The sequence below is a fragment of the Melanerpes formicivorus genome, unplaced genomic scaffold (genome assembly GCF_026170545.1).
Source record: "Melanerpes formicivorus ecotype bairdi unplaced genomic scaffold, bMelFor1.0.p_v2 SCAF_36, whole genome shotgun sequence".
NCBI classification, from domain to species: Eukaryota; Metazoa; Chordata; class Aves; order Piciformes; family Picidae; genus Melanerpes; species Melanerpes formicivorus.
Window position 1 is genome coordinate 7,484,303 of NW_027142388.1, and position 26,637 is coordinate 7,510,939.

At 42.6% G+C, this 26,637-nt stretch overlaps 1 protein-coding gene across 1 annotated transcript in view; it reads right to left on the minus strand.

The window, feature by feature from the left end:
* Positions 1–26,637, minus strand: part of TMEM132B (transmembrane protein 132B) — a 263,337-nt gene that overhangs the window by 182,044 nt on the left and 54,656 nt on the right. The window contains exon 2 of the mRNA XM_068157430.1: positions 5,338–6,217. Within this exon, the coding sequence (XP_068013531.1) occupies positions 5,338–6,217 (880 nt within the window). The remainder of the gene's footprint in view (positions 1–5,337; positions 6,218–26,637) is intronic.

Below are 26,637 nucleotides of genomic sequence, written 5' to 3' on the forward strand. Positions count from 1 at the left end.
TGCTGGAGTGTCCTGAAAGGATGCTACTCTCTTTTCCCTTAAGTGACAAAAAGAAAACAGTAATGGGAAGACAATACATGCATTGAATGAAACAGGAGATATGGGGGGAAAATAGTGTGGGTTTGTCTTTGAGGAGTATGCCATAATGTGTAGATGCATGGGGACTGATTTAAGGTTGCATAGACATCTGTGGCATTTCCAGACTTTGCAGTGCTTGATATTTTCTATTAATATTACATAGCACTGTGTCATATTTCACATTTAGTTCAATGTACATTCGGGGGGGGGGGGGGGGGGGGGGGATGGGGACACCAAACCAAATTTAAACATTCATTCTGGTTTTATTAATATCTATGGGTGAAAACCAAATACTCCCCAGTTGCCAGCAAAGATTTAATTCTGCAACTATTTCTAAGGCTGGACTAGCATTTCTGATTAATTTCAGGCATGTATTTTCTTCCCCTTTTTCAACAGTTTCATTTCTGTTGAATTTTCATCCTAAAATGATGCTTCAGTTAGTCAGTCATCTCTCTCCCCCGTAATAGCCCAGCCCTGCTTTCCTGCTCACACAGCTTGCTTAGAAGCAATGGAGGCCACGCCGAGCTTCCTGCTCAGATGCAGCCAGGCTGCATTCCCCAGCCTGCACACTCTCATTTTCTATGCATTTCCAGATCTAAAACCTTCTGTTTTCTTTCCCTTGTTTGCTCTTGGCAGCTATTGGCAGGAGACATCCTCTTAATGATCTTTTTCTGGCCTTCTAGACGACTGCTCAGACTTCTACAGATCTTTCATTATTAACGCAGAAGCCTTGTAAGTCAGTTTTAATGGCCTGTGCAAGTTTTACTCCTTAGCAGGAGACATAGCCTCCTCCATATGGATATGTGTTTATTAATATAAATCCTTAATATCATTTTTCCTGGTGAGAATAATCAGTAAAAGCCAACTGCCATGTATTACACCTTGTACTGGTTCATCCAAAAGTCAGAAAGTAATCTCTGCCCTGCAATATGTGAGGCATGGCAGGGGGAAGCAGATCATCTTTTTTCCCTGAGGTTGCCTAGGCACCAAACAACAGCGAGGTTTCTGTACACGGTCCCAACCTTCCCCTCCAGACAGAGGTCTGCATCCCAACTGCAGTCGCTTTCATTTCTCCAGCCTGGAATTCATTACCTGGTTTCAGCCCCTTCCTATTATTCCTGGAATCTCTCCAATCTCTGTCTCTATTCTGATTGGGTATAAAAGAAGGATGGGTCTTTCATGTTCAGGACGTGCAAGGAATGCCAACAAACCCACTTTTTGTCTGTGACTTGACAAATTGCTGTTGGTGCCCAGCCTTCATTACCAGCACATCCTCACTGATGGTTTAAATGGGGAGCCTTGGAAAATGGGACAAAACTCTGTTATTTACTTATAAAAAGTGTGTCTCAGTTTCTTTCCTATAACCAAGGGGTGATTGCCCATTTATTACATTAAATGTTTGCCTGCTGCACACAATGACTCCCATATTTCTTTTAAATACACCCTTTGAGTCTCAAGATGGAGTTAAACAATAACACACACCACAAAAGAAATGCAAGCCATTCCCAGGGTTATTGGAAGAGATTTCCATCCTCCTAGTTGGGCAAGAATTGTATTCTCCTGTCCCTTTTATAGCTCTTCCATGTACATCAGGAGACCTCTTCTGTTTAGCAAACAGCACAGAAGTTGGTGCTGCCCCTTTCAGTCCTGATTTCTGTCTTTCCTCATTCACCACTTCTCATCTAAGTGTTTGCTAGTGAAGAAGGTACCAGAGATACTTCTGGGCATTAAAAGACAAAGTGCCTGGAAAATTGTGACACTGATGTATTAGTCCTGCTGGAATCACAAAGCTTTGCTTTGGTTTTGCCTTTTTTTATTTGTTTGTTTGTTTAAAAAAAACAAACAAACTAGGTAGCCCATTTAGAAAAGCCTTTAATTGTGGCAAGAGAGCCCACTTCACCTGTCTTTATGGTTAAACTATGTTTAGTGGCAGCCCACCTAACATAATTGGCAAAATTTATGTTCACAGATGGTAAATGTTACGGGGCAGACCAGGCTGTCAAGGCCACAAATTAATCTCCAGTGTCATAAGAATTTCATTGCACACATGTATAGACCATCCATCCATCAATCAAGTGAGCAATATGACTGTCAGGCATAGCAAAGGCATTAAATGCACACTTAGCCTCCAGATTCTGCCCCTTGACATATCATGGGCCCTTCAATTACACCAGGCTACACCTGCTGGATTGGAGTACGAAAAGAAACAAAATCCCCAGGCCACAGCACAACCAGAGCTTCACCTCAGCCTTGAATTCTAGTTATTGAATGAAAACAAAGAACCAAGACAGATGAAGAAGAGCAAAGCCAGGACTGATCAAAAGGACTAGAAGTGATAGCTGGGACTTCACATACGACCTGGACCACTACCCTGTAAATGACATTACTGGAAGGACAGAGGTTTACCACGTGAGGATCTTTCCACACAGCACATTGCTGAATCAAGAAACTGTTTCAAATTGCTTTCCAGTTTCCAGTCTCGGTTTTGCTAAAACAAGGCAGAATCTGCTCTTGTACAAGAACTGAAGTCACTTTTGCTAGAACAAAATACAACAGAAAATAAAATATTACACCAGACATCATGAAATAGTAAAAAGGTGAATAAAATGGAGCATATCTGCTCTTTTGCATCCTGTAAGAGGTTGGCATCAAACACTGTGCTGAGAATGACTTGACTTTGATCGATAGTCTCATAAGAGCCATGCTGCAATTCACTCCACTACACTTATAACAGATATGATTAAAAACAATCAGTTATATTAGGCAAAAATATATTTCCCAGGGCAAACATTCACTTCCATGTATTTTTCTCTGGCTATAATGCACAGAAATTCTATGTATATAGAAACCTTTGGGGTTTTTTATGGGCATTAGCATTGAGCTGAAAAAGGGAAAGGCTGTAAGAGAAAATGCATAAATTAGATGCAGGCACTATAGTGATTGTATTTCCCTCAGCATAATTCCCTGCCAACTGTGTAAACTTCAGCTGAATAATCTCTCCACAGGCCCCACATATGTCATTTGAAATAGTCATAGCAACAGTTGCTGGTGCTCTCTTCATCCTGAAGGACAGGTGAACTATCAGCAGAATTGCATTTTGCCTCTTACTTTCAGCATTCAACTGAAGGTTAAATAAAAATACTCTCAGTTTCTCTGATGAAAGGCACAATGCAAGCAAGACCAAATAAAAGACCAGACAGACAAGACTACAGAGAGCTGATAGTGAATTTTCCAAAGAAATATTTCTGGGCACATAAAACATGCTGATTTATTATAACAGAAACATCTTCTGGAGATGAACTGATTCCACACACTTTTCAAAGGGGAAATCCCCATGGAAACCTGACTGCCTTCCCAGCAGCTCCAGAGCACCAAGATGCATGCTCCACATGTCAGGAGAGCCCTGCAAAGAGACTCCCACCTGATGTCTGGAGACAGGCAGGTCACAGGGGCCTGTGAGAGAAGGCTAAGACCTTAGCAGTAGCTAGGATCTAGTGGCTCATCCTGGGGCTCCATGACAAGGCTATCAGAGCCCTTGGTTTCTGCTTCCTTGAAACCCCAGATCAGTTACTGTGCTCAGCACTTCCAGAAACTGCTTTGCTTTTGAAAGTAGGCATTTCAAAACTATCTCTGCAAGAAGTTTTTGATGCTTAATATCAAAACTCTACCCTCACACTGTTTGTTACAAGCTAAATGCTATTTTAGAAATACCCATGGAAACAAATCATGCTCATCTTAGGTGGTCTCTAATACCTAGGGAATTTTATCTGTGGTGTGGTAAAGAGAACAAAAAAACTGAGAATTAAAAGATGATGTTAAACCCTTGCAGAGCCTTAGGCAAATTCCATAATCTCTCTGCTGTAGCACCGAGGATCAATACACAATTGCTGCAACCTGACTGCTCCATGAGGTTGGTCCAACTACTGACAGCAGGTGCAGGCCAAAACCATAGTTAACAGAGAAAAACCAGTAAAGCCAGGTAAAACCAAGAATAATTTGAGTTTACAGGAAGACCCTTCCTGATCCAAACCTTTTGAAGTCTGTTTATACCCTGTGACATTTCTCATGTATTTCCTCCCACACAACCTGAATAGATGGAAGTGCCTGGGATACCGTGCACCAGTTCTTTTCCTGTGCCTGGGCACTGCACTAGGAACCACTTGTCCTGATTCACACAGAAAACTCTAAGTTTATTAATATGCAGGTGCTATTTCACAAATGTTGAATGATTTGAAAGTGCTGCATAAGTTTTGCTGTCTGTTTCCTCTACATCTGTCCCCAAAGTGTACTTCTGTCATGTTCCACTCCCATCCTTCTTGGATCAGAAAGTTAGAAGTAAGGCATGAATCTGTTTTGAGGTTTTCTAGTGCGAGCTGAAACACTTTCCCAAGCGTGTCTCATTCTCACAGAATATGACACTTTCCAATTACCTTTTGGCCCTTTTATTCCCCCAGTCTGGCTCACATTTCTCTGTGAATTTGGTCTCTATGCAGCTCTGAACCCACAGTCTGACAGCTAAGGACAGAGGAAATATGCAGCACTACCCCTTAGGGTGGTTAGAAATGCCTGAATTCTCCTATTGCAGGCAGATTTGCAAGTAAAGGTCACCACAAAGTCTCAAAACTTAAAACAAAAAAATGGGCCACGCAAGAAGCAGTCAAAAGCCTGGGGAAGCAAGATGTGCTGTCTTATAGAAAAACCAAAGACAACTTGCAGAGTTTGGATCCAACTTCTGGCTCTGTCAACAGCTTCCTATGCAAGCCGAGGCACATCTAATTTTCTCACCTCTTGGCTCTCTTCTCTACAAAGCAACAAAATAGCTCCTCTCCACACACAACCTGTGCAAGATGTATCCCTTGGACTTAGGAAAGCTAAGAAAATTGAGAAAAGGAATGGAAGCTTCACCAAAGAAACAATAATCCCTCCTGCAAACTGTCTATCAAAATAGATAATGGTTAGCCTGACTGACTTGCAGAGGCAGAATTTAAGAGGCAGAATTATGACTAGAAGCAAATAGAATTAAACCAAAAAAAATAATCATACAAACATTTATAGCTCACACTTTAAAAACAATTCCCATGTTCCAGAAAGTGCCATTCACACAGATAATTCAAGGCTATTTATGGTTTTCCCCAGTTGGAGAGGAAACACTTCAGTTCTCTCAGGAAAACATTGAATATAACCAAAGAAATTACACCTGACATCAACTTGTCCCTGTTTGGAGACTGTTTAGCATACAGTATTTTTACAATCACTTACCTTAGTACAAACTGGTCTGCTAGAGAGTCATCAGCCAGGGAAACATGAAAGGTCACAATGTCACCTTCTCTGACTGGGTTGAGTGGTAAGCGAATAACAATATTTTCATCCAGCCTCAGGGCAGATTGTTTTAGTTTGTCTTGATTTGGGTAAACAATGATGCTACCAATCCTCTCCATAGCTGACAAAGCCTTGTGTTCATTCTCTTGACCTGTATGGATATTGTTTTCCCATTTTGCATCCTCTGTAGAACATTCCCCATTTGCTGTATATATCTTGTAGAACAGCTCCACAGTAATCCCTTCCAAGGAGCCTTCTTCCTCTGAAATCAGGGGTGGAGGAGAACTGAACCAGCTTGGGGATAATTCCAGCTCTGCAACACATAATCCTAGATGACCTGTCAATCTACAGCTAGCCACAACTTCTCTAGACTCCAAGAAAGCAAACATCTTCACACAAGGCAAGCTCTCTGCAGAACTGTAGTCATCCCAGTCCTTCCCCGCAATATAGAACAAGGTTTGTATTTTAGGTTTGTTGGAATAGATTGAGCTGTCGATTATGTGAGATTTTAATTTCCAATTAAAAGTGAATTCGTCTGTGAAACCAAAAGATGTAGAAGTCAGCATGAGGTCCAAGGGGATAACCTGTTCAACAGAAAAGGGTCCGTACGTGGCATTTAGGACAGGTGGTAGTTTGGCTTTGTATATAAAGAATGAATCCACCCTAGACTGCAAACTGGAGTTCCTCATGATATCCTGGTTGGCTTCTTTGAGGAAGAAGAAAACATCGGCATTGAAGATGTCATAGCTCGCGGGGAGATACGTTGGCAGGTTGGAAAATCTCTGTATGCTGTCCATGATCCCTCCTCGGCTCTCCACCACTGCAGTCCCAAGATAAAAGGAAAAAGAAAGTCAGGTCTAATGTTTGCTTAGCATGCCCCTCAGTTTTTTCCCTAAAGCAATGTATTACCAGAGATCAATACTGTTAGCCACAATCTGAAATGGGGACCATGAAACAACACTGTTGGCTCAAAGCTGATACACTGAAAACATCCCATGGCATCAGCTGTACAGCTCCCTTTGCAGCTTCTCCAACCTACTACCTACTTGAAAGCCATTAATCAAACACTGGATAACACAAGGAGGAGACTGACTGGCTAGATCTTATTCTAAGTATCAAAACTTTTTACTGATTGATTGAGTTTTGTCCCTTTATTGTCAGGTCAAACTCAGGACCACTTTTTCTCATCCATGTTTTATTGCACATAAGAAGCTGCCATATTGAATGAGCAGGCAGCAAACCAGATTTTCTTCAGTCCAACTTGGCTAAGCCACAATGCAATGGGGGGTTGCAAATCTGTATTCACTCCCAATCCACTTCATTGTATCATAGAATTCTTTGGTTGGAAAAGACCTCTAAGATCATTAAGGCCAACCACCAACCTAAGACCACCGTGACCATTAAACCACATCTCAAAGTGCTATTTGCACATGTTTCTTGAACACTTCCAGGGATGATGACTCCACCACCTCCCTGGGCAGCCTGTTCCAATGCCAGACCACTTATTTATTTACAGAAATTTTTCCTAATATCCAATCTAATTTCAAGCCATTTTCTCTTGTTCTGTCACCTGTCAAGTCAGCAGTTTGGAAGTTAGCAGCAAACTGATAAGCTTTGTGTTCTTGAAACTAAAATTTTTCACACAAAAAGTATAGGCAAGAGTGAAACTGAGAGAAGGAGAGGAATCCTTTACATGCAGAAGGTTCACAGATGCTTAGAAGCATCTTTTTGGTTTAATTCCAGAGGAGAATGAAACACATTTGGGAACCACAAATGTTTCTCTACAACACAATGGTCAATCCTCCAGCCAGCACTGAGCCATTTTTCCCAGGCAAGAAAAGATTCCACAGGGAGGGAAGGATCAAACAGACATCTTTGGTTTGGGCCAATCTCTAATTAATAGTGAGATATATTCAATCTAGGCTGCAATTCTACCAGAAAGAAACGGTGGGGCTTTCAAACTAACAGTTCATAGGCTCCAACAAAAAGCCAGTGAATGCAAGCTCCTGGGACTGCAACAGAAGAAACAAACAGAAGCCAAATGAATTAAAATGAAGCAGTTCCATAATGCACAGAGATAACAAAGGAACAATGACAGATTCTAAGGTCAAAGCTCTTGTTGTCACTTGCTGAGGCTTAGCAGCGATTTTACCCTTTGTCAGGAGTGGGGAGAGCAGATACACAACACAACAACTGCAGAAACAATTACACCTGTTACAAGCCAGATGACTCAGGTACTTGCAGTCACAATTGAGCACAGATAAAGGTTCTAATATTTAAGGTATTTTTTCAAGTTGAGTATTTTTAAGGCCTACACTTATCAAAGACATGTTCTAGGGCAAGTCTCATCCATTTGACTTTGCTCCACTCTTGTTCTCAGTTGAAATTCTGCTCATTCATTTTCAATTGTTTTGTACTATCTGCACTTATTTAAATGCTTCTCCCTGCATCACAATACTTCTGCCTTCACTTTTGCTGTATATTAAATTGAGTCGAGGCTTTTCTGCAGACATTGAGATATGTGGGAACAAGAAAATATGCAAAAATATACTCATTTAAATAAATAAATAAACTTTTTAACAAAAGGAAAAAGGTAAAAAAATTCTCAGCAGAGAGCAGTACCAATAGTCTCCTATCTCATAGCTCCACACCAGGGGAGAGGGGAGCAGATAAGGGTTTCCCCTCAGCTCCACAAGCAAATACAATTGCAGTTGCCCCACCTGGGCGTTCTCTCATTTCTTATGCTCACATGCAAACCTTTCAGCCCATCTCTCATAACACAACAGTGCAGCCAACACCTTCCCCCACCTGCACACAGCCACAGAAGTGGGCACCCAGATAAAATACAGAAACTCAGAAAATGGAAAACTTTCTCCACTCTTCCCCATGTGAGCACGAGCCTGGGCTCACATAAAGGACAAGCAGGCTTTTAGTGGTGAAAATTGTCTTTAGTCCTTCTCTTCCACTTCTCTCTCCATTTAGGTAGGAATGAGGGGTAGCTGGCACACTCCCAGCAGCATGCAGAAAGCAGAGGCTTTGCTTCTCCATGGGAAGGGTATGAGTAGTGACAAGAAATTCTGGAAAAAGACAGAAGGAATCTCTCCAGTCAAGAGGTTAACCATGGTACAAGCAGTGGGAGTGTCAGGAGACACAGGTGTGACTGACATTGTAGAAAGCAATGGGTGTTGTGCAGCAGAGGTGGACATTGAAGCCCATTATCACTGGGCATGGAAGGCTGCACAAGGCAAGGAACCCACAGCAATCCACAGCAGGGATGAAGGCAAAGAGCAAAAGGTGGTGATCACCATTTAGCAGAAATCAGGTAATGCCCCACTATTGCCTGCCATGCTGCTCTGAAGGAGTCCCCAGTGTTTTTATCTCACCACCAGACAACAAAGCACTCAGGAAACACATTGTGGATCAAACCTCACTCTGCTCATAGCAGGAGAAGCAGGGAAAGAGAAGATCAATGCCCATTCTAGAACTGAAGTCACCATGGGATGTTTTAGCAGCTCTATCACTGCTCTGCTATTTATAGAGCACCCTGACACAGCATAGCTTGCTGGGCTCTTGTGCAACTGCACAACTCCATTGCTGAAAGTGAACTTTGCTCCTGTGAAAACCCAAGCAGCAAGGGGAAGAAGGATGTTGATTCTTTGCTGAGAAGTCCAATGCAGACAAGCACCTTCCTGGATTAATTGTAGAGTAGCAACTCTATTTCAAAGCAATACTTCTGAGAAGTTGCATTTGTCATAAAAATTGTGCAGCCATACAGTTGAGCAAAGGACACACAGCTGCAAGAGTACCCTCTAATTTCCGGGAGAAGAGCTCAAATTTGCCATCTCCCAAGACAAACCAGATTGCAAAGGAGATTTAAACTGTCATAGCTCCTGAGCCTAAAGAAGAACCAGAAATGAGACAAGGCTTAAATGCATTTGCGTTTACATTATGGGACTTCCCTCTCCACTTTATGCAGATATTTTATCTCTCCTCTCAAGCAGTGATTTACAGTAGGTGTAAAAGGTATGTTTCTCCCTTTCCTCCATTTCATTACAGTGGCAACATTCAGTGCCTCTTCTCAGAACTGATACAAGGACTAGGATATCAGCCTGCTGTAACTCAAACAAAATGAGACACAAATTTTGGCTGAAAGCTTATATGGCAAGCCATAAACACCAGTAGACAGGGCTGGGCATTGTCCTAGAACCAACCTGCAACAAAATATGATGTCTGAATTTAGCAGCATTTTATGATGCTGTAGGAACATCTGAAAAAGAGATACTTCATATGATGGCAGGCCAGCAGCCCACCTTTTTAATTCAGCACATCAGCACCACAGAATCCATCTCCTTACAGTAACCATCAGAAACAGGACACATTTCCAACTTTCTGGTGTACAACAAAGTACCTGCTCCTTTAATAAGCACTCCAGAAAGATCTAAAGAGGGTAGACCATTAGATTAGAATGTAGGTTAGTCCTAATTATGGCACAAAAGAGATCAAGAGTTGAAGAAAAGTAGATGAGCACCTCCAGAGCCTAGTGCTGTCTGAAAGCCTCAACACAGTCACAGTCAGACTACTGTGTTGTTGGGGACATTGAGAGGACACTTAAGGAAACAACACATTGTTGGACATGACTTGAGATATTTAGCTTGCATTTCTAAAGTAACTTTCAACAGGTTTCAGCAGGTGCTTTGCCCCTTTTAAAACACTTACTTGGCACAGAAAAATACCAAGACCCCTAGAGCAACAGGTCAGCTTGTAAAACCTCAGCACTCACGTTTTATGCCAGGATCTCTCTGCAGAGTTAGGTAGTAACCTTATAGCCAGTTCATCCTGCAAATTCTGAGAGTGCAGATGGAAAGAGAACACCCATCTGGTGTTTCTGAAGAACAGAGAGAAGAAAGGAAGCCACCAGGCATATAACCAACCATGCAATGCAGAACACTAGGGAGATGACCCTTCCTGGTCCTTACTCTGACCCAATCAGACCTCAAGCAAAGCTTCATTTCTGATAATTGATAATTTTTTATCTCACCATAAAACTATCCATCACTTTTGTTTTTAATCCCATTTGACCCTGGACTGATGCCACAAAAAGCAGCACAGGAGTAAGGCACATGCAAAACCATAGCTGTCCAACAAAATTCTGTTATTGGTGTAACTCATTATTACATCCAAGTTACTTTCCTTAGGTTTCATACATTTTAATAAGAAGCAAAACAAGTATCCTACTAGAAGGTAGTGGTGGCAGTGGCAGGTCAATATCAAAAACTAATGTATCCATGTTAAGCTGCAGTAAGAGGAAGGTCTTTAAAATTCATCATTTTGTAACTAAAAATAACTCCCAATGGAGCATAAATCCAAATTTTGCATCTAAATCTTCCCTCTGTTTTTAGCTAACTCCTTAACAGGAGCCCAGTCTTCCATATACCCTCAGCAGTTCTGAAGCTGGAGGTGCAAAGAACAAGTGTTTACAGTTGCAACTTTTTTTCCCCTATCCTTCTCCCCAGAAAACAAACAAGAAAGCCAGTCCTGCACCTGTGGAAAAACTGTGAAAATGTTAAAACTCATCTTTCCTGCAGCATCATCAGATTGTACATCATCATACAGACACTCCTCTTTGTAAAAGAGGAATAATTTCAAGTAATGTGGTGCCAGTAAGTGCTATGATGTTATCCATGACTCATGCAGAAGCAATCAATGGCTTGTCTGTATGGAAGAAAAATCACCAGCCCTTCCCACCAGCCCTCACTAAAGACCATAAAGACCAAACTACACATGTACATTATTCCACTATAAAAATGGCTCTATTCATAATAATTATTTTGCTCTGGAAAGGCAGGCATTATCCTTGAATAAAAACACACTGTACCCCAGAATACTGTGTCTACACAAGGAAAGCTATTCTGGAACTGATAAATTATAGGAGAATAATTAATTATAGACCAGCTGGGTAGGTCACTTTCTCTCATACATGCAAGGGGTGAGACCTGGTGCCATCTAAGGAACCCAGCCGTGAGAGGTTGTGTAAGGTGATGTGGAACGACTACAGCTGGGGAAACTCTGACTCTTACTCCTGGCAGGAGGAAAATGAGGAGGATGTGAATGCAGTGTAAGTTTAGACCTCATTTGAGCACTGTGAGTAGGGTAAGTTTGGGCTGTGTGAGGATTTAAGGAGCTCTGATGAGCACCACATTTGCCTCATGCTCTCCCTGACTCATTCAAAATTTAATAAAATTACCATGTAAGAAGGATGTTGCTGTTTACTTCCCACATTCAGAGTCCATCCTGTTAGTCATCTCAGTTTTACATTAGGGAGGAAAAGCACGAAAAAAAGCCCTCCACAGTCCCACGGAAGAGCAATTTTCATCACCTATCATTCAGAACCAAGCCTTACTACTTCGGTACTTAAAATAGTTATACAGTGAGCTACACTGGCATGGAAAAAAGTGTATAATAACAAACAGCATTTTGAGCTGCACCAGGATAATTTGAAGATCTAAATGACACTGTAAGAAAGAACTACAACAAGTTCCCAATAATTTTTTTAGCATTAAAGTTAGCTCAGAAGCTGCCAACATATAAAAAGTTGTAGTGTGAGAAAAGATGACAGGATCCTTTTAAGCTTTTCTCATTCTCCCTTCTTATCTTGATTTATGTAAGGACAGAACTTGGTGCAGCACTCACAAAGAGTATATCACATACATACATCATACATCATATGTATTCACCATCCCTGGAAGTGTTCAAGAGGAGATTGGACATGGCACTTGGTGCTATGGTCTAGTCATGAGGTCTGTGGAGACAGGTTGGACTTGATGATCCTCGAGGTCTCTTCCAACCTTAGTGATACTGTGATACTGTTGATATAGGTCTTACTTTCGATCTTGATTACACATTTGTGGAGACAGATGCTTTTGCAAAACACTGTTATTCACGAAGGTTGTTTTGAAAGACCAGAAAAAGGGAGGGGGGGAAGGGGAGGGGGGGAAGGAGAGGAAGGGGAGAAAGAAAAAATAAATAAAAGAAGTAGTCTATTTAATTCAAACATCTAAAACTGAAGGGAGGTTAATTAACTTCTGCAGGCTTAGGACAACATCTCACACACTTATCTTAAACTTCTGTTACCCAAGCTTCACAGCAGCTGCACAGCCTGGCCACCCTCTGTGGGAGTCAGCCCACCTCATGACAGACAGGTATCTAAGCACAGCACGCACAGTCTAGCCTCCCCTTTGAGTAAATCACAGAAAAGATATCTCTAGAATCCATTCCTTCTCTCCTGGACTCTTATATCTTAGGGGTAATTAATCACTCTTGGGAGGAACCTGCTCCTATCCATTAACTTGACTGCTAAAGGTGGCCAGTGCAGACCTGCATGCTGGAGGTTTGGATGTTTATGGACAAAGGAGTCCTAGCTCATCACATTTGATGGCTCCCTCTTTACTAAAGCTTTTCTTCTGACACTGCATGCCTATGTTTGCCCATCACCCTGCTTCCAAAAAGCTCGAATGCAACATTTTTTGTCTGCTTTTGTCTACCAAAATATATTCCAGCACAAAATTTAATTGTGCATATGAATGCAACCCTTGATCAGGCCATGAGTTCAGTAATAAATGGCATTATTGTGTTCCAAAATGAGCCAAGTTCTTTGCCTGCTTACCATTGGCAAAAAAAAAAATTAAGCTGGATGTGGAAGTTTCTGAGCTGGTGCTTACTGGAGTTTTTAGCTTGCAATCATTTTGCACAGTCACCCATAATAAAAGCCATACATACAGCAAGGCCACCTACAGATAGTAATAAAACCATACTGTCTGAAAGGCTGCTTATAAATCTTATTAAAGTAATCCCTTCCCTGAACCCAGATTATTACATTCACCTTTATGGTAGAATAAAAATTAATTTTCTCAGCTATAATAAGTGTATGATAAGAAAGCATCACTTGGGACTAAATAAAGATTATAATTAACTCCAACTGAATAAATCTAAATTTAGCTTGGACTAGCAATTTGTTTTCATACATTTTCCTCTATGACTGAATGAATAGGTACAGCAGGATTAGCATCTCATGCCAGTTCCAGCACTGCTGGCACAGAAAGGAGTGAGGCAGAGCGTAATCCAATACCCAAAGGGCCTGAAGATTAATTCAAGGTTCTCTATCAGCATAAGTTTGGAAAACTGGAGAAAAACAAAAAGGCTCAAAACTGCCATTAGTCTGGCAAGGAAATTATGTGAAGTGTTGGGCTCCAGAGATCACACTGCGAGCTGCTCTCCCTAAATCAGCATTATGCAAAGACAGAGCCTCTGCCATGGGCTGCTGAGAGTGTGTCTAGGGGAAACATCCTCTGTGCCGGCCTGAACCTACTCTTTCTGACTATCTGCTTCTGGGTGATATCAGAGCCAGGCTGCCAGGCCAGATGAGTCCATGATCTGACCTGGTACAGCCAGCTCCCTCATTTGTGATACCTCAGAGGTGATCCCTAAAGCAACTGCAAAAACAAGACAACACATTACACAAGCACATGCAAACACACACAACAAAACAGGGCAAACGTATCAAACAAATGTACAAAGTTTACCCTGTTGGTTTGTTTTTCTTTGACTAGTTGAAAATAAAACCCCTTAAAGCATCACCATACCCAGGAGATTGGAGATTTGATTATTTATTTATTTTATTTTGCTCATGGAAACATTGCTCTACTTCTAAGAGGTTGAGGAAGTGCCTTGTTAAGCCATTACTTCATTCTGTGGGAATATGATTGTTAACAACTTCATTACTGGGAAGGAGGAGTTTAGGCTTGTTTATCAAAGTAGACTATATATTTATCCTAGCCAGGGAACAGCATGCAACCCAAGCAATAAAGCTACTGTGCTTCTTCCTCTGGTTTCCTTGCTAGCCCATGGAGATGTTGGATTTGCCTGCATAAGAAAATGTTAGCAGGTATAAAACACAGCTGAATCACTATCCGTACAGGTGAACGCTTCTCCAGGCTGATAAGCTTATTCCAAAGACTGGAGTTCTGTAGCTTAAAGGTGACACAGCCCCACACAAACAAAAACATTTTTCAGGATGAAATAAGAGGATGTCTTAGGATGAAAAACGAGTATGTATGCAATGCACTACACCACCATAATAACTTAAATTCAGCTCTCATGAGGGTTTAACTTTCCTAGACAGGACATCCTCCTGCTGTCCCAGCACCATCATTTCTTTTTGACAACCACAAGACTTGAGCACAATTCCTACCCAAACAGGAAAATGCCCCAAATTATGCTGTGCAAACCTAAGGAGTGCAAATTCTTCCTCAGTCATTAACACTGGCTGTTACAGTGGAATTTGTCACAGCTTCTAAGCCAAAGATCCAGCACCTCAATAGGTTATGAAGTGGAAAATCAAGTCCACTGGGGAGAAGAGAGAGATTCCCTTTCCTCCAAATTCTACCATCATGTCAAGGCCTGGAAGGCCATGAGATACAAAACATTAAATCTGTGCCATCTGTAACTGTAGGGAGGCTATTTCAGGTAAGTTTTAGAGGCTTTTATTGCTCCCTCTGAACCTTGTACAGCAGGAAACGTGGTAACTAAGGCATCTGGTTTTATGGGCTAGAGTAATAGAAAAAATAGTCACAATAAAGAAATTTTTTTAAAATTCTCTAAACATCCCTAAAACAGCTTTTCTTGAAACATACTGGGATGTTTTCGCCATCTGTGAGTAATGTGCCTATCCCAACACCCCATAAAAGCTTTATGCCATCAGGTTTTCTATTTACTCATCTCCACCTCACTCTCACACATGCTTCTGGCCAAAGCCTTTGTTGTGAAAAACATTTATTCAAATGTGTCTCTTAGAAAGTGCTGGAAGGTAGATAAAATGTACTCCCCTAGCACTACCTGCAGGTTGTGCAGAAGTACTATGCAGTCCCATCCATGGGCTATACAAAGCACAGGAAAAAGAGGGATAACAGTGTTCCCAGGGCCACAGAGTTCTTGTCCAACCTCGAGTGTAAAAACAGCTGGTCCATTAAGGAGAAGGGGGAAATTTCAATGGGTGAAAGACAGAACAAACAGTGAGGGTGAGCCCACAGAGAAAAATGTGTGCAAGAAGAGAGTACAGTGACACTCTCACAAAACAAGCAGGAACAAGATGAGTGAGGGTTTTTCCTTTGAGTCTTCATCAGCCATCTTAAGCTCCTGCCTCCGGAGCCAATTCAGGTACTTGAAGAACTAAGGTTTTCCAGACCAGACTTGAGTGAGAGAAGGAAGTTTTCCTCCATAACACATTCAGCACAGCCCAGGCCACCTCAGTGCAGGTAACTGACAAAGTTGCATTTAGTGCCCAGATCTGAGTGCAGGGTGGGTGCCCAAGAGATGAAATATCCCATGAGTTTTCTCATTTAATGTGGCTGTTGCAATTACTCAGGTTGCTCTGCTGGGCTGATCACTGGCCTAACTTGCCATTTTAGTTTCGATCAGAGTTGTTGATATGGCAGTTAAAAGTCACAGGCTGCTGTTGGCAAGTTTCTCTGCATCTCTCAACAACAGCAAAGGGGAAATTGTCCTGCCAGTTACAATTAGAGGCATTATTAGCACAGTGGCTAAAGGTCACGAATTCATCAGAACCAAATGACATTGCCACTATTGCAAGCTCAACTGAAGTTTAAAAGATACCTGATTAAGCAAGGAGAAGGGAGGGGAGATAAAAAGTGTTAAAGCTGTGCACACACACACAGAGGCTTTGCACAACCTGCTGCTTTGTGGGCAGAAACTCCATAAACACAAGCCATGACCACAGCCTGCCTCAAAGTGCCTCCAGCAGGGATGAGCAGTGTTAGGACTTCCTAAAACATCCTTATCCCTTCCAGACACTCCTCAGTTCTTCTTGGCCAGAGCTGGAGAAGCCAAAATTAATGCTGAAAACCAGGGCACCATCAAATCAGTAAGAGTGATTTGCACACCCAGGGAAGGACACCAGGGTATTGAGGGAGTTGAAAGGCACATCCATCCCAGGTGAAGCTAAGTCAGGTGAGAGTCTCAGGAGCCACAGTAGGACTGCTGGACCTCTCACCCCGCTCCCCATCACACAGCACTGGTCCTGGTATTGTCACTTATCCCTGTGCAGAGCTGGTGCTTCCATCTGCCAGCACTGCAAAGCGCTGTGCATCCCTCCTGACACCTCATGAATAAGGCTTGTCACAGCTACTGTAGGTTCTCATTGCTAAAAAGGAGGTTAGGAAAGGGCTTCCTACTACTGTTACCCAAAGCAAAAGTAATTTTTCCTCAATGATATTTTTCATAAGAGAAAATGAATATGTGTAAGAGTGTGTGGATATATTGTCCAAACAACAGCAAGGCCTTACAAGGCAAACACAAGGCACCAGGTGACTGCAAAAGTCAATCTCTTAACTATATGCTCTAAACTATTAGTCAACTGTGAAATATTTGTATTCAGTGTCAAAACATCTATGTCACACAAAGCCAAGTGACTGACAGGAGAAAGGCCAGGATTTATGTTAGCTGGGGTCTATCTGTCATGGAGATGGGAAAGCTGAGAGAGTCCTTTTATTAAAATCACTCTCCCACTGCAGATATTGATCTAAGCAGCTGAAGTTGAACAGCAAAGTGCATCCTCATCTCTCACAAAGTTACTCAGTGCTTCAGCAGTAGAGAGATGGGGTAAAAGGCCTCACAACTCCAGCAAATGGCACCCCAAAAGGAATGGAGTAGGGAACCAAAGTCACTGGTATGAACATCCTGTGATGCTGTGGTACAGCTGTCTTCCAGGAACCAGAATGTCCCCCTCAACTCACTTCTCAAGTTTTCAGGAAGCCTGCTCCCCAAATCACAAATGCAGGATGCCATTACTCTCAGATTAATCTCACCACCGTCACCATACAGAGAAATGCAGTGCTGACTGCATTTCTTGTGTTCCCATTGTAAGGAGTCACTTTCAAAAGGATCTTTATCTAAACCTGCTTCAGTATTTTCCACCCCAGTTTGGGTTGATGCCTCCCTGGCAGCTCTCCCTCGGCTCCTGGAGGACCTGAATCTTGACTGGATTTTTCTTTGCAAACTCCAGCTTGTGACTGCAGACAATGGCCCTGAGATTAACATCTAAAGGCAAAATGAATCACAATAACTAACAGTTCTGTATACTGCAGATTTTCAACATTCCTAGTTGCACATGCTTTCATTTCATAGCATTTCTGATTCTCCCCACAGAAGCTTCTGACTTTGGTGCTACCAAAAAATTCTTTGTGTTAGCCAAAAATTAGAGGACATGAAAATGCTGGGAGCAGATTCTTCAAAGGCATTGCCAGAAGGCAGTGTGGTTGGTCCAAAGCCTTTGTCTGTAGCAATGGGCTTGCACTGAATTCTTCATCCCGTTGTTTCAAAGCTCTTGAAGGAAACAAGCTCCAAACCGATGTGCCCGAACAGCCGCAGGAAACCACAAAAGCAGCTTATGATAAACCCCCTGTAAAGTTATTAAGGACACAGATATGTCTTGAATGCACAGAAAATCCTCTGTTTTACCAGCACTCATCCATATCCCATTGTGATTGTAATCCCAGGAAGAGCATACGCCACACACGGCCCCGCTGTGGGACCACAATAAAACAAACCAGGATGCAGCGACATGCCAAGCAAAATCCAGCACCAGCCCCACAGCTCCGCCTCAGCACTGGCAGCAATTCTCATTTCACTACCCATTACTGTTGGATTTCTCACCTGAATAACCACTCTGACTACACATGCTGATATTGGGGACTGTCAACAATGTGGGTGGTTAAATTCCTGCTTAAATCTTTGCAGTGCCTAGGCCTGTGGAAAGAAGTCAGCTTTCACTTAGGTGTCCCCACTGAACTCCAAAGGTACAGGCTGTTGCCTCCAGCAAGATTTGTTCCCCTATCCTGGAAACACACACACAGCAGTATCAAGTCTGTGTGCAGGCTCACTGAGAGTTTTCCCACTGGGAGACTTAAGCACAAGATATGAAGTTTCAGGAGAGACACCTATGAGGCCACCCAGCCTTTTAGCTGCTTCAGGGGAAAAAAAAAAGCTCCATAGCTTTACAGATTCATCACTGTTAGTTCAGAGATATCTGCACCTCTCAACCCAGTCTTCAGTCTACACTTTGCATTGCTCTCACAACCAACATTATGCTAACCAGACTCTGAAAGCAATATGTGCTCTTTGACTCTCATAGGAGAAAGCACACAGGCCTTCTCCTGCAGTTCAGAAATCATTAAGTTATCAATTTGTATCTGCCTCTCGAGGAACAGCTCACAGAAACATGAATCCTTCCTTTCTAATGACGGGGAGGGGTTGGGGTTTTTTTTTCACCCATCCAAAACATCCAGAAGAAAAGTTTCTGTTTTCTCTCAGATTCCTTTATTTGATTCAACATGTTATTTTTGGAATGACAACAGCCTCCAGCAACTCCATTAATTTGCTGCAGAGTAAAAGAGCTTTGCGTTCCTAGGGTGATTCCTGACCTCCTCCCCTGCTCACTTCTTATTGAAACAGTCATGCTCAAGCACATCCATGGCTCAGAACAAAGCCCAATTTCTCCTGCTCGAGTGCATTATTTTATGTTATGAACACACATTTGACATATTTTACAAATTCAGGGCAGATGCTGTCAGAAAGGACAAAACAACCATCCCCCGGTACTGCTTTTCTCTTACTACAGCGATCAAAGGCTGCAGCTTGTCATTCACACATGGAGAACAGCTCCTCTTGGGGAGAGGAGAAGGAGCCTGCAGCTTCACCCAGGACTTCTTGGGTGTTTGTTTCTCTTTTTGCTGCCGATTACCAATTTAGAGTCCCATTTTCTAAGCACAAGGAAAATTCCCAACAGCTCTGTAGGAGGCAGTTCAAGGAGATCTTGTCAAAATATTGGGGGGGGGGGGGGGGGGGGGGGGTGTAGAAAGTGAGACCTTATTCTGGCTTTTGTACTGCACCAAATATGCTTATCATGTTCATAGACAATTATTACCTTATAGGAAAAGAATAACAATTCTCAGGCAAAAAAAGTCAGATGAGGTCATGCTTGCTGTGTGGTTCACTTGGGTCAATAAATTAAAGTAATAAAAGATAATAAGCACTAGTTGACAGCATTTTCAAATTCTTCAAGAGTCAAGAGAAGTAAATTAGATCAGATTTGAGACTGCCTGAGAAGGCAATAAGCTGGATCCAATTCTTTTCTCAATGATAGGGCAATTATAAAATTGAGAAAGAGTCACAGGACATCACCATCACAGCCTGACCCAGCACACTAGTTAGGAAACTCCAGGTCACACAACATGATGATTAGTTTAGGATGCTGATTAGTTTAGGCCAATGCCTTCACCAGAGCAGAAAGTGCTCACCTACCATGATAAATTACCCCAAGGGTGAGAATTGGATGCACACCGATTTAGAGCACTGTTTCTCAATTTGCCCTATTACCTCTGAATTGAAACAATTCACTGACAGCAATCTGCAACAGTTAAGAATAAAGACTGAGGATTGACAGAGCTGACAAGTCCAGGAAAAACCTTTCCAACCACAAGTGTTTATGCATAGGGTTATCCTGTAGTAGTTGTCAGTGATTTCAGGGAAAATGAGCCATTTAAGAAACAGGAACTGAATTTGGACCAGTAATAATTTGGTGCAAAGGTTAGAAATACAAACAGCTGCCCTCTGCTCCTCTGGGCTACTTTTTACATGACCAGAAATTTGCAGTCAGTTTCTGGCTGGAATAATACCCCATAAATCCAATGTGACTTCATCAACATCAATCTCAGGATGTTGACTTGCTGAAACGTGTCCAGAGAAGGGCAACAAAGTTGGCGAGGGGTTTGGAACACAAGCCCTATGAGGAGAGACTGAGGGAGCTGGGGTTGCTTAGCCTGGAGAAGACGAGGCTCAGGGGAGACCTTATTGCTCTCTACAACTACCTCAAGGGAGGTTGTAGACAGGCAGAGGTTGATCTCTTCTCCCAGGCAACCAGCACCAGAACAAGAGGACACAGTCTCAAGCTGCACCAGTGGAGGTTTAGGCTGGAGGTTAGGAAGAAATTCTACACAGAGAGAGTGATTGCCCATTGGAATGGGCTGCCCAGGGAGGTGGTGGAGTCACCATCATTGGAGGTGTTTAGGAGGAGACTTGACAGGGTGCTTGATTGCATGGTTTAGTTGATTAGGTGGGTTGGATAATAGGTTGGATGTGATGATCTTGAAGGTCTCTTCCAACCTGGTGTATTCTATTCTATTCTATTCTATTCTATTCTATTCTATTCTATTCTATTCTATTCTATTCTATTCTATTCTATTCTATTCTATGTACTTCTGAATGAAGAGCCTGTCATGCTCCTGCCATAGGCAACAGCATTACTCCCACCCAAGACCCCACAAACTCACACCTACTCCTGCCTCAGCTCACCATAGAGTCAGCTCAGGAGTTTGTACGTGACAGACAGCAGTCAAGCACAAGCACAGCAGGGCAGGGCATTTGTTCAGTCAGAGGATGCAGCTCCAACACAGCTCAACATCAGCATTTGCCCGTATCAAGCCGCGGTAATGGGCAGTGAAAGGGAGCAACAAAAAGCTGCATTCACCTTCTGCTTACTGGCATCCCCTATAAACCTTTCTGTGGAAACATCACAAGTGCAGTTCAAGTTTGAGTCAATTCGAGTTCAAGTCATACCTTATTACATCCAGTACTGCTCACCTACCCATAGCCTGGAGAGTAACATTCTGCAGAAACTCAGCACACAGCTCACCTCAGCTCTCTGCTTCATCTGGTGCTCAGAACTAGAGCTGGGCACATAATTCACACTGCATAATTTATCCAGGGGATTTAGCCCATGGAACACCCAAAGCAGATAACAATTTCTTCATACTTATTTATCGTCTCAGAAAATTCAGTCAACTTCTTCTCTACTTCTTCTCAACTCCAAAAAAAAAAAAAAGAGATTATGAACCTCTGGTTATATTCTTCCAGGGCTTGAGCTCTCAGCTAGCTGATATCAGTCAGATTAATTTACCCCTTTTTTCAGTCTTCTACATTCGACTATTCTTGTTTCCTGAAAATGTGTGCAAGCACTAAATCTCAAACATGCTATTCTAACGTTTGGATTCCATTATCCTAGAGATAACATATAATCCTATAATGATATGTAATAAATTAACATTTAATCTCGTATCAGAAGTTCAAAGGGATCACAGCCAGCTGGTGCTAAAATAAGCATTTGCTAGAGGCTGCAAGGGTGGGAGCCGAAGATGAGAAGTGAGCGAGATCTGAGCTGCTCTGATGCTTTGGCTTGGCACAACTGATTGGCAAGGAAAGGATCAGATAAACCCCTGATATGAAGGGGACCATGGCCAAAAGTCAACTGGCCTGGGCCTTGTCACAGAGTGTAGACCTTGCAGTCCATCCAGCATGGAGGAAGGGAAGATTTCCCACCTCAGAGCTAACAAGCAGGGAAGGTCATCTTCACGCAGCACTGCGCAGAGTGCTTAATTCAGTGCTTGATTTGTCCTGTTTGTCAGGGTGCAGAGATCTGGCAAGGCTGGGGACAAGCATCCAACCTGGCTTTGAGCTCTCTCCAGCTGCAGAGATCCACACTCACCCTCTCTTTTTTCCCCTGGCCCTACTTTAAGCACATGCAGAACTGATTAAAAGTATCTACAGTTTCTACACAGAGAAGCAAAAAAATCATTTGTCACTCTGTTCCCCTTTCACACACAGCACTAATACACTGACCACTGTGCAAGCTTCATCAATAATGACAGCTATTCATGAGGTTTTCTTCATAGAGGCTTCCTTAACAAATGCACACAGTGACTCTGGTGAGGATGATTTGTTTCTCTTGAAGACAGGTGCAATTAGAAGCCTCCAGCAGGAAGACCCAGTCTCCCAAAAGATACCTGTCCCTATGGGCTTCTCACCAAAAGAGCAGAGAGAAAGCTCTGACTCACCAAAGTCCCTCTAATGTTTGCCATGCCAAGATTTCACTGTTAGGGTAAGGGGAAAGGAACAGTCTTTATTTTCCCAGATGCCTCAAGGGGCACCTCCAATGTCCCAGCTATGTCCTATGACGTGGTATATTTTTTATCTGGAAATTTGCAGCCCCAGCACTTAATCTTGGTTCATGGGCAGCAGACAGATTCAGACAGATTCAGGTCCTTTCTCTGAATCCAAAGACACACTTCATTCTATCTCAGAGTGGAATACACTAAAAAAAAAACCATCTGTCAGGTAGCCAAAAGAACCAAGAATCCATCACAGACAGTAGGTTTTAAAACCACTGTCAAGCCTCTTTGTTAGTTTTCAGTGAAGAAATATCAACCTTACTGCCAAATTAGCTAGAAAATAAAGGCAGTTAAAACAAGTCAGGTTAGCAAATAAAAATGTGCAGTGACCTGAATTTCTCAACTCTGGACACTGATCACCATTTTGCGGGGGGGGATTAATACATAAAAATAACCCAAAACTCCAAAGTGTTATGGAGTTATCTTTGCTCCAGCATAGAACACACAATTCTATTACCCTTTCTGGATTAGCCAAATGAAGATCAATGTATCTATAAAACTCAATGACATGTTAATGCAAACCTTAAAAAAGATAAAATGCCTTTTATCTCAGTCTTAGGAAAACCTAATAAAGAATTAACAGTCCATGAAGCCATGGAATTTCACTCAAGGCTTTACTTTATGCCAGGACTTCCTACTCCATTAATTTCCAACAGACAGGTTTCCCCAGGCTTTGGGACATGTTGGTGCAATTGTACACTGTCATTAAAATTTGTTCTATAATTTCCTTTGGAGCTGGGGTAGGAATTTTGTTGTAGCACATGGACTTAAAGTACAAACAGTGCCCACAATGGCTCAGAAATGTAAATCTGGAGCAAGTGTTAAGTAAACATGCAAAAAATAAAGGTCAGACAAATATTCATTTTGATCAATCATGACAATTTGACAACTAATGGATTTATGAGCTAGAACTTTCACCTGCAGGATGAGCACTTTGGATCAGAGCTCATTTGTAACATCAGCACTTCAAATTTATACCAGGAGCAACTGCCAGGAATCTACTAACAGAACACTAGGTGTTGAATCTTTAAAGGGCTGCAGTCAAATATTAGCCTAGGATTTCATTCAAGATTGGTCTTCATAATTCAAAAGCCTTCAGTGGCTGCCATGGGCTGTGCTGAGAGGCTGGGATCCATAAAGCCAGACCCCCCCAGGCTGGGTGGGAAACTGGTCTCATCCAAGTTCCCAACTATAATATTTGTTTTCTACTGACACAACAGCAAGACCAGAAATTCCAAATGCCAGTACTTAAAAACCAAACTAAATCCAATACTTCTGCACACATTTAGAAGTTGCTTGCCACACTCAGAAGGGCCTGAATACCTGCAGCCTCCACTGACACTAAAGTAAATACAGATGCTTCCCACGTCTGCTAGCTGGGATGGGTTTGACTTGGATGTCAAGGAAAGGGCTCACTCCTTTTAGATATCCATGCCTGAAGACTGAGGCAATAATATCCAGCTGCAGCAGGATGCTTTCCTAGTGAGAACGCACCAGTAGCAGGAGAGGCACAAGACAGAGCCCAAGCTCATAGACTTCTCAGGGCTGATAGGCTTTGGGCTTATGAATCAGCACAGGGAGAAATGAGACAGATGCAGGCAGGGAAAAGAGTCCCAAGGAAAAGCGGGAGGCAACAGACCAGGAGAGAGCAGTGAGCAAAGAGCAGGTGGCAGGAGCAGGAATGAAGCTTGAACATACAAAGATCCACAACTTGCTAAAACACAAGCAACACCCATAAATCATTGTTCCAAAAAGCTAAAAATCACATTGAAGCCTTTCCCTCCCTCCTGGGATGAAAATGTCAGGTAGGAAGAAAGGCTGTTTTGTCTTGGAGGCCCAATAGCACAGCATCATCCCAGGGAGGTAAAGCTTCTCAGACACCACTGGTCTGGAGCACTATTTGCACCAGGTTATCTGGGACCCTCCTCACTTCCCTTTCCACCTCTAATTCTCCCCCTGCTTTGGGAGAACTGCTGCTTCTCCTAAGCACTCTAAGATTCATTAGCCTTGGTTCTTCTTCTACACAGTTCCTTGATCAGAAAATTTTATTTAGATAACTTAGGCAGCATATTTATCTGATGGCCTTAGCATCTGCCTGAGCATAAAAATAAGCATCTGACTGATGAAAAGCATCATGCCAATTGGGTGGAAACTGTCCTCTGCAGAATTTACCACCCTTCTTCTCATGACTTGGACCTCATGGCAAGAAGTCTGAATCTCTCTTGCTTCCTACTTGAAGCCAAAGGGAGAAACTAAGCATGGGTCAACAAGAGAAGACCTACTTTTCCATTGCTACATGGGGACCATGTTGTGTTCAGCCCTGAAGCACAACTACTGCCTGATTCACACCACTGCTCTACCAGTCAGCTGCATCAGCAAGGAGATAAGACACAAATACTTAATTCAGGACAAGAAAAAAGAGCACCAACCACACCACGGAGGGAAATTCACATCAAAACCTCCATTCCCACCCTTCAACCCCAAGGCACCACTGAGTTTATTCAGGCACCATCCCCACCTGCACAATCTTGTCTCTCACCAGCTAGGGGTGAGGAGTTGAATGACTGCTGCCCTGTTGTGAGAGTACAGAAACAAGGCTTACATACAGAGCCACTGATATTTCTGCCACTGCACTCAAATGCTGATATGGAACATCAGCCCCAGATGCATCCTGCACTACAAATCCACTTGTTGGCAAGAAACCCTTATTTTGTCATCTTTACTCACCCCACGTCTCACACGCACCAAGTATGTTTGGATCACCAAGGTGGGATGCTAAATTAATCAACAGGAAGCACTGCTTCCCAAAGGCAGTCTAGTTTGGATCTATTCTTGGGTAATCTTCAAGGAATGCTCTGCCACTCTTAACTGATACAGAAAACCTGTAAGAACTGCAAACAAAAGAAAATACTGCTCTGTGCAGAGGGGTTCAGATCAGCAACCTTTGTTGCCTGACATTAAAAACCTCCATCACCAGACCCAAAATCTGCCAGAGTCCCTTCTGAATGCTGCTGCTTTTAAGAATTCTCTTTAAGAATTCTGCTTTTAAGAATTGTTGCAAGCTTCAAAAAAAAAACCCAAAAAAAAAAGCAAAGACAGAGTAGGAAAATACTGACTGACTCAAAAAAAAAAGAAAAGAATCCAGCTCTTGCTTTTCAGACACACCCTTTGAACCTCACCAGCTCCACTGAATTTTAGATGAAACTTAGAGGCAAATATTTAAAGGCACCAGGCTGTAAGGGACCCTCCCTTTCCTCCCTTTTGGTATCACCATCCTAGCCTCCAGTTCAAGGCTGGGCGAGACAGAAACGTGAAGACGAAGCATGAGGTAGCTCAGGAGGGGGAACTTGTCAATCAAAGCTGCTAATGCAAGACCACAACAAAACTCCAGTTTAACCTCAGCAGTGACCACCCGTCAGAATGTGGCACTTTGACTGCTCGTCAGCAACCTGCTTTGAAGAACAAGGATGCTGCAGAAGTGTTTATGAAACTCAGCAAAGAAAAATGCACCTGTCTGCTAGGCATCCATCCAGGCTTCCCAAAGTCTGCAACCAAATGAATTCTCAATAAGTTCCAGTGAGTCGTGGAGAAGAAAAAAATTACAGTATTAAGGATTAAGTAAGTATTAAGGATGGAACACAAGCCCTATGAGGAGACGCTGAGGGAGCTGGGGTTGCTTAGCCTGGAGAAGAGGAGGCTCAAGGGAGACCTTATTGCTCTCTACAACTACCTCAAGGGAGGTTGTAGACAGGTGGATGTTGGTCTCTTCTCCCAGGCAATCAGCACCAGAACAAGAGGGCACAGTCTCAAGCTTCATCAGGGGAGGTTCAGACTGGATGTTAGGAAGAAATTCTACACAGAGAGAGTGATTGCCCATTGGAATGTGCTGCCCAGGGAGGTGGTGGAGTCACCATCATTGGAGGTGTTTAGGAGGAGACTTGACAGGGTGCTTGGTTGCATGGTTTAGTTGATTAGGTGGGTTGGATAATAGGTTGGATGTGATGATCTCGAAGGTCTCTTCCAACCTGGTCTATTCTATTCTATTCTATTCTATTCTATTCTATTCTATTCAGAGCCTGTCATGCTCCTGCCATAGGCAACAGCATTACTCCCACCCAAGACCTCTCCCACCCAAGGCCTCTTCCAACCTGGTTTATTCTATTCT